Raw genomic sequence first — 9507 nt, forward strand, 5'->3', positions numbered from 1 at the left:
TACAAATATTTCAAGGACTTGAACTGTGAGCAAAGTTTCTAAAGATGGACACTACAAATTGGGTTAACTTTTGAAAGGACTGTTCCTGCATTTGAATGGACCTTTTGAGAAGTTAATTTCAGAGTTAATTTGCTACAGGGTTTTAAACACACAACCTTAACACCTTACCCCAGAATCTGCCAAAACAGTTTTGTCTGTTAGGCTGGTCCTACTACTAGGACACATTAATGATGACAATGAACAAAAACAAAGAGTGTTAAAATACCTTCTTTAAAAATTATGCAAAATATTCCCAGGGTCAGCTAAATTCAGTGCTTTAAAAAAAAAAAAATCACCTAACATACTGCCAATTCTTATCAGTTAAAACAAATGGATTTATAGAATCCTAATTTTAATGATACATGGCTTCCCCTGGTTCTGCAATGCTTTTATCTGCCATGCCTCTACACGCCAACTAAGAATACCCTTGGGATTTTAGAGTCATGCCATCAAAGATCTTCCCTTCTAGTAGAGACAAGAAAAAAGACAGAGGCTGTTCCAATTAAGCCACCTCTGTTTTACTTCCACATCTTCTCGCTCTCTACTTGCTGTTACTTCGTAGTGATCTAAAAAATCAAAATGGTCTTGGTAAGTTAAAGGTATTTTTAAAAAGTTGGGGTCTTTGTATTTGAAAGAGGTACTGCTTTTGTTCACTCAGGTTGCAGTACTTCTTGTAAGGCATATACCTGCATACCAGAAGCCAGATTTACTGGAAGTGTCTAATGTGATTTGTAGATATTCAAGCTCAAAATAAAGAGCATTATTCCTACAAGTGAAGCTACAATTCAAACCAAAACGGCCAGCCTAAGAAAATGGATTTAAATAAGTTAAATCTAGCTAGTTTTTACCCATCCAATAACTGTCTGAGGTCAGGGAAGGGAGCTACCTTTGTAAAGGACCCAACAGGAAGGTGCAGAGTGACAAATCACTTCACTCTTTGCTCACCAGAGAGAAAAACGAACCTGCCTTAGACATTAACTACCAGGAATCATCTAGAATGCCTTTCAAAAAACCTTTTTATTCCTATACCTGTAATTATATCTCAATTTAAAAACCAGTATCCTAAGGCTCACAAGGCATGAAACCTAAGTCACTGGAGTTAAAATTCAAGATCTTCAATGCAAACACAGATTCGAGTTATGAGAAAAACCACTAGACCCCAATTTCCTTACTTTTTGTAGCTAGAAATCTAAAACTGCTTTCCAGCTAATACCATGTCATAGCATTTACTGAAAAAAATATTTTCCAGCTAAAAGATAGAGGGAGGAAAATTATTCTTCTCTGTTCCTATGATTCAAGAGAAGTCTAGAACCTAGTGGCCCTGGGTATATGTAGCGAAGTCCCGCAGAGCTTCCGATCTGTCTTCTGGGAGGCGGCACACACCGTGGGCAGGAGCCCGTAGCTCACACTCAGACTCTGGGGCTCCCCAGTCTGCCGCTCACCAGCTATGTGTCTTTGGGCAAGGGACTTTATTGTTCTGTGCCCCAGTTTTTCCATCTGAAAAGTAGAGATCATAATAACCACCAAACTGACAGGAAGAAAATGTACAAGTAGATTCAAAGTTTCTCTTTACATAACTCATCTGGCAAGTCGGTTCACATTCTTCAGTTCACGTTCTTCAGCTTCCTAGAATCTAGGAAAAGAAGAGGCCCACACTATCTCCATTTTACAGATAAACATGACTTACTTGTGGCACAGTTCGAAACAATTCAAACACCTCGTGTCTTATTTCCCAGTACTTGCCAATGTTATCACGTTTAGGAGAAAAAGGTGAGTTCTGGAAATTAATTATAAATGACAGTTTTAAATCTCTCTTACAATGAAAATAAACTTCCAAATGAAAGTTCTTTACGTTACAAGAAAAAAATTCTAAACTTAAGTATCTCAAGAAAGACATAGGAGGGGCTTCCCTGGTGGCGCAGTGGTTAAGAATCCGCCTGCCAATGCAGGGGACATGGGTTTAAGCCCTGGTCCGGGAAGATCCCACATGCCGTGGAGCAACTAAGCCCGTGCGCCACAACTACTGAGCCTGCGCTCTACAGCCCGCGAGCCACAAATACCGAGCCTGCGTGCTGCAACTACTGAGGCCCGCGCACCTAGATCCCGTGCTCCGCAACAAGACAAGCCTCTGCAATGAGAAGCCTGCGCACCACAACGAAGAGTGGCCCTCGCTCACCACAACTAGAGAAAGCCCATGCGCAGCAACGAAGACCCAACACAGCCAAAAATGAATGAATGAATAAATAAATAAATAAATAAATAAAATAAGTTTTTAAAAAATAATAATAAAATAAAGACACAGGAAATGGCTCCTCTTAACTTAGTCTCTTAAGGAAACTTACCCCGTTGGCCCTACCTTAGAATTAAGATACTGTTTTCATTAACAATACACTTTGTCATGTAAATTAATAAAATTAAGAATCCACTAGTAATGACATGTTTTATTATTTCCCCCTTTATACACAATTGTCAACAAGCAGCCAAATGTCCCTAAACTGGATATTTTTATGCTATAAACATAATGATCTACTCCAGTGGTCACGATTCAATTATTCAGTAGTTAACTTTCCATTTTAAAGTTTTCCCCTGCCTTTTGCTGCTCTAGTTCTCCCTGGGTTCACTCAGACTCATTACTCGAGGGGAGGGGGAGGGATAAATTGGGAGACTGGGGTTGACATAAACACATTACTATATATAAAAGGGATAACTAATAAGAATCTACTGTACAGCACAGGGAACTATACTCAATACTCTAATGACCTATATGGAAACAGAATTTTTAAAAAGTGGATATATGTGTATGTACAACTGAATCACTTTGATGTATAGCAGAAACTAACACAACATCGTAAATGAACTATACTCCAATAAAAATTCATTAAAAAAAAAAAAAAAGACTCATTAGTCGACAGCACCAGACGCTGGTAAATGTGCTAAAACGGAGGGTCGGAGGGTCGTGACCGCCCGTGAGGGATCTAATGGTGAGTTCAGATTACCGTGACAGGTAAAAAGCACCTGTATTGACTGTTACTTATTACAAGGGCAATCCAGTCCATCCTTCAGACTAATGATTACAGAGTGGTTTAACCACTGAATTTCTTTGGACAAGTAAGAACCAGACATGTGAACCCACAGGTTGAATAACAATACACTGTTTTCTTCTGTGAGAAGAAGAAAGGTATTAGGGAGTGAAGGTCATGCTCTACAAACAGCAATTAAAACAAACCAAAACTGTAATACTAAGGAGTATTACTCAAAATAAGAGATCAGAAATGTTTGATTTTTTTAAAAATGACAATTTATACTCCTGTTCTCAAACATCAAAATTGTAGATATAGGGAAAAAAGATCAATACAAAAAAGATCTACCGTACCTTTGAACTAATGCAAACATCATATAGCAGGACTGACATACAGACACAAGTAAAGAAATATTCAGGGGCTTCCCTGGTGGTGCAGTGGTTGAGAGTCCGTCTGCCGATGCAGGGGACACGGGTTCGTGCCCCGGTCTGGGAAGATCCCACATGCCGCGGAGCGGCTGGGCCCGTGAGCCATGGCCGCTAAGCCTGCGCGTCCAGAGCCTGTGCTCCGCAACAGGAGAGGCCACAACAGTGAGAGGCCCACGTACCGCAAAAAAAAAAAAAGTAATATTCAGGGTGATACCGTGAAAGTAATCACCGCATACTCTTTTTAATGAATAGTCTTATAACTCAAAAGAATAATGGAGACTCAATTCTGTTAGTATTATCATTAGATGTTCATGGCAGCCTCTAATCTTTGGTTTTCTTCCAAAGAAAAAAGAGATTCCCTAGTTTAACCAAAAGCTCAATTACTTTTCTGTTAATCTCAAGGGAGAAAAAAAAAAAAAACCGAAGAAAAAAAAAGGTGATAGGAAGATTTAAAAGGGAGGATAAAAGCTATAGAAATTTAAGTCTCCATGTAAAAGGATCTAGTCTGCACGGGTACATCAACTGCTCCTGAGTATTACCTACATGACAGTTACTGATTTTTTTTCTCCCTGAGGGAATTACTTTGGATTTCTGGTAAAGACTGGATATAGGTCAAATCCTATTACTGAGAACTAATTAAAGTACAAATTACTTTGGCTGTGGAAGAACTGTGATCTATGGAATTCTGCTTTAAATGATGAGACTAGGGCTTAGGAATCTTTGCCACTGAGGAGTTTCTCTCTTAGGGTGACAACTGTTGAGGGTCAAATCTTTAGGTGCATAATTTAATAGCAGCATCCCTTCAGTGTCAGCTTCCTTGCCCCACTGCAGACCAGGTGCTCAGGTGCACAGGAGGCATACTGCAGCACCCAGGAAACCAAAGTTCAAACCAAAGTTTGAACTTTGCCCTTTCCCCCTCCCCCGACTCCACTCTGCTTCCCACAGGTGCTCTTTTCAGAACAACATAATGAAAACATAAACACAATTAAAAATAGGACTTCGCATACACATACATTATATATTCCGAATGCTTGTACGGTTTCTCTTAAAAACATGGAAAGCTTATCTTTAAGAGACATGGAAGCAGCAAAATATGCTTGTCTTAAGGACAATTAATGTTTAGAAACGATTAGACAATAAGCTGGCTTCTGTATTCTGTACCGCAAAAAAAAAAAAAAAGGCCATGACTCAAAAAAAAGAGGTTAAAAACACTGCAGTCAAATAAGATCACTTCTCTTTATTCAAAAAAATTTTAATTACATGGAAGTAACTGGGTTATTTAGCTCAAGCAATGAAAACAGCAGGTACTCTGGACCATACTTCCTACCTCTGTGTCCCAGGAATCGTGAAAGACAGGGTTCCTGCTACTCCTTTTGGTCTGTGGGGGGAGATGGTGGTCTTCTTCACTGCCATTCCTTCTCCTTTTCCTGAAATTAAATCACAAGGAGAAAAAAAAAAAAAATTCAACAATTGACCTTCTGGACACTTCCAACTGTAAACCATGACAACATATAAATTTGCCCTCTTGCCTAAAAAAAGATAAATCATCATATGATATCCCAATAGGTAAAAAAAAGTTAGAAGTACACCGTCACCAGGCACGAAGAACAAAAATATAAAAGAGCAGCAGTATGGTCGAGCTTAAATTAGTAAAACTCATTTCTAAAAAAAAAGCTTGACAATTTGAAATGCCTGCTGGGAACAAATAAGATCAGGAAGACATTAAGGACTAAGCTCTCAAACGCCACCTAATTAATGTGATCTTTTCCTACATCTCCTGAAGCTACGATTCCCAGTTACCTAATTTAACTCCTGTCCCTACGACAACATCTAAGACAGGAGTGACTGCCTTTGCCTATTTACACTTAAAATCCTTATAAAAATGGTGCTACACAGGAAGAGCATTAGAGGTTCTGGTAGACTCTAATCTTTCATTTTCTTTCATCCCTGAGTTTTCCCCAATTATCACATTAACACAAAACCTCTCTGCCCTCTAACATATTAAATTACTTTTCTGGACAATCACTGGAAAGGCTGCTCTTGGACACATTAACTTGATTATTCCGGCTACACCACCTGGTATTACGAGAAGTTACTTCACCAGGTTGTTACTGTGCGATTGTAGCACCAGCCACTTAAAATGTCCAGGTTTCTAGAAAAATCACACATATTTCTCAGTCAAGTGTTCTGAGATGTACAAGAAAGACAAAATTTATATGTTTTCTACGCAAGAATCAAGTGCTATCAGGACTTCCAAACCCCAGTTAGAAATCAGAAATAAATTAAAGGAGGTATAGTTTTAAGTCAAATTACATGGAACTGTGCTGTCCAGTACAGTAGCCACAAGATATATTTGTTAATTTAAATTAATTAAGATTAAATAAAATTTGAAACCCAGTTCCTCGATCACGCTGGCTACACTTTCAGTGCTCAGTGGCTACCCACAGCTAGTGGCGACTGTATGGGACTGCACAGATGTAGGATGTTCCTACCACTGTAGAAAATTCTACTGGGCAGTGCTGGCTAGAGGCCAATTTATACAAAGCAGCACAATCTATTATAATGAAATCTCTTCAAGGTTCAAGTTTCTATAGCTAGAGGGTTAAAGAGCTTTTTGGAAAGTACTGAATTTGAACATACAGTATCTTCTATACAGTTATACTTTCTATGTGAGTAGGGTGGCTTACTGTGGTAGGCCCTTAACCCTAAGGCTCTGAGTTGAGGTCTGGACATAGGAGAAAATTTAAGTTATCACCCCAAGCTCAATCCTCTGTACTTCTGAATACATCTAACATTGTTAATGAACGAGTATGGATAGTTTAGGCTTGGAGTGATGAATGATGGGTGTGCGGTTTTGATAAAGCATTAACCAACCTGCAGAGGGCTACACCATTTACCTCATTCTAAGACTCAGTTGTTTATAAAATAAGATCTCCTTATCTTTCTCTCAGGGGATTAGATCTTAGCCTGAAGTACTGGAGGTTAAAAACTAGATAAACATCAGGTTTTAATGATCATTAAATGGATGTGCTACTTGAACCAAGAAATTGCTACGTTCGTTCTAATATGACCACTTACAAAGCACACCTTCTGATGGAAGGCCAGCTGACGCGCAAAGAGAAACTCCTCAAATGACAGCGTGTTGGTCCCCAAACTCCTCCTTTATCAGTATGCCAACAGCTGATTGTGCCTGGGCTGCTGAGTCACTCTAACCAAACTCAAGAGCCTGACCAAAACGTTCCAATTTCCTCTTTTATAATGGGAGATAAGATACATCTTTCTAGCGACAAGACTACGAATGTCAAGAGGATAGGCTGGTTTTGAAGATTTCAATTAAACTCTGGGAAAGTCTCATGAAATATCCCTGCCTCATAATCAGTTGATTTCTCCAGGTACCAGAATCATCTCTTTGGCCCCCTGGGAGTCCTCTTCTTTGCGCGGCACTAGATTAAGGAGGAGCCCTACCTCTTCTTCATTCTCCTTTTTCTAAGCTCTTTGCAGATTTCACCCTTGAAACATTTCTCTTTCAGCAACATCACTAATAATTGTCAAAACTACAGCTTCATGCTTAACCCCCTCCACACAATCAGTCAGATTGTAACTTTTAACATTAATGCCATAGACCAGGTTATAATTTGAGCAGCCACCCTGTAACTGATTACATTCTCCCTAGCCATCTAGTTACAGATCATTGTTTAGCACCTGTTACTTCTAAGGATGGCAGAAATACATCACTTTTCCTCATTTCATTTCTCTCCAATCTTCCTGTCATCTCCTAGAGATCAAGCATAGAAGAAATCCTACAGTACAGAGACTAGTGGTTTTCAATTTTTTTTAAAAAAAGTAACAGAACTCCTACGTCCTACCAAAAAAAAAAAAAATCCCTCTATTTCCATAAGAGATAAAGGATCTGTTTTAAAGTAGAAGCCTCCCTCCCACAAACCCACCCCTCTTGCAGTTTGAAAAACCACCGTCTTAGACCAACCCTTCATCTTAAAGTTGAGGAAACAGATCCAGAGACCAGAACTGACTTGGAGATGCTAAGACAGCTGGAGCTGGTCCATCATACTCCACGACACACGGGTGCAGAGAAAACCCTGCCAAATCAAATGACTTATTTTATAGTAAAGAAGTTACCATGTTGAGATTGTGTGAACTAGATAAAAAGAATCTGTTACTAGTATAAACACATTCAGATTACCCGTGTATATAGCACAGAATAAAAGAAATATTTTGCTAAGAAATATTTCGACTTTTTCAGATATGTGAGACACCCCAAGGGACTACTGGAAGTACGAACTGGGTTTGGGAAGGAAAAAAATGGCAGTTAGATCAGGCTTACTGTACCTAAGGATCCTGTGACTAATTCCAGTAGCAAGTTGGTACACCTGGCCCCTAATTTCAAATTTAGTCCACTCTTCTTTAATATACAAATAGAGGCTTTATGCCCCACTCACTGCATGACCCAAGTCAATATGCAGAAGTTTGGAGAACCCTAGATTTTCGCTATTGGCCCAAATAACTTCAGGGTGCCTACGAGAATCTCAATGCCATGAATTTACCATGCTCCAGAGTAGGGTCCTTGTGGAAAGACGGTCAATTACATTCAAAGCCAATGGAAACACAGAAAGACAAGAAAAGATCCAGCATAATCTACCAAGGCAATCCTATCTTATTCACTTAAGCCTCACTGAGATTTTACAGAATAAAGGAAAAGAGCAGTGAACCTAGAAAGACCCACTGCGCTCTCTAAATCTCTTTCCTCATCACAAATATGAAAGACTGAACTTGCTGATCTACAGTTTTCAGTTCAAACTCCGGGATGAGGGATTTTTCTAATTTCGAATAAAGCCGATTCTCTTCATTCTGGGGTACAATCCCAACTTTCTCCTCCCCACCTGTTTACAGGGGGAAATAAGGGGGAAAAAAGAAAAAGAAAACTCGCAGCTTGGTCCGGACTGTCCTCCGTCCGTGTCAAGGAATCATAACACCCCCTAAATTAAGACCCGGGCCTAGGCTCGGAGAAAAAGTAGTGCATCACGATATAATCCTACCTCCCGCCTTCCGAGTCAAACGGCTCCGCACCCCAACAGTTTAGAATCCTGCCTGTTCTTAATGCTACAGCCGAGAGAGAATCCACAAGCCACTTTGGGTCCTCGGCCCTTCTGTGTTCACAACCGCCCAGGACACAAGTTCTTCGGTCTAACCTAACCCTTTCCTGCTGCAGGGTTAAGCCCAAGCCTTCTTTCTGACCTTGGGGAGACCAGCTCCCCGCCCCGTCCTCTCACAGACGCCCTAGGGGCTCCTCTCGAAGATCAGACATTCCTCCCATCCCCCTACCCTCCTAAATTTAGGACAGGGAAGCTTTAGGGCCATCGTCTCTCTTCCGGGACCGATCAGACTTCATTCCAAATAGGGAAAGATGGGGGGAAAAGATGGGGTCGAGAGAAACCTGGGCCCTGGGGAGTCACTCCTTCAGCGCCCCCAGGGACCAGGTATCCGATCACCCGCGCATCCCGCTCCCCTCCTCCCCCGGACTGCAAAGCACCCAGATGGAGACCTGCCGGGCCCACGCTTGCTCGGACCCCGCGTCACGCGCCCCCTCGGCTTCAACCGCCAAGACACAGCAACCGGCGAGGGGCTGGAAAGGAAGAGGGTCCCCTGCGGTCTCACCTGGGGCGGAGGCGCTCGCTCATGTTAGCTGATGGAGGCGAGCGACGCGGCGCCGCTCCGCGAAGAGAGAAAACAGAGGGTGTTGTGTTCCGGCGGCCGCCACGCCCACACCCTCGGGCCTTGGCTCTCACCGCGGCTCCGGTGGAAGCGGCCGGCGATGAGTACCCCTCTGTGGGACCCGTACCACCTCTACTTCCGGCGTCTGATCCGCGCCCCCCCATGTCGCAGCCGCCGTGGTACCGCCCACCCGCGGCTGCGCAGTGGTGCGACCCCGGCCGCGCCGACCGGTAACCCCGCCCACAGGAAAAGGCGGGCTCGGAGCAACCAGGAGCTTCTGGGAGAGAGGA

At 41.9% G+C, this 9507-nt stretch overlaps 1 protein-coding gene across 1 annotated transcript in view; it reads right to left on the reverse strand.

The window, feature by feature from the left end:
* The window catches only part of VCF1 (VCP nuclear cofactor family member 1), a 16563-nt gene extending 7162 nt beyond the window's left edge, over positions 1–9401 (reverse strand). The window contains exons 1-2 of the mRNA XM_059997207.1: positions 9161–9401; positions 4815–4914 (exon numbers count right to left, since the gene is read on the reverse strand). Coding sequence (XP_059853190.1) covers positions 4815–4914; positions 9161–9381 — 321 coding nt within the window. The 5' untranslated portion in view covers positions 9382–9401. The remainder of the gene's footprint in view (positions 1–4814; positions 4915–9160) is intronic.
* Between the last annotated feature and the right edge of the window lie 106 nt (positions 9402–9507).

The sequence above is a fragment of the Delphinus delphis genome, chromosome 19 (assembly GCF_949987515.2).
Source record: "Delphinus delphis chromosome 19, mDelDel1.2, whole genome shotgun sequence".
NCBI lineage: Eukaryota > Metazoa > Chordata > Mammalia > Artiodactyla > Delphinidae > Delphinus > Delphinus delphis.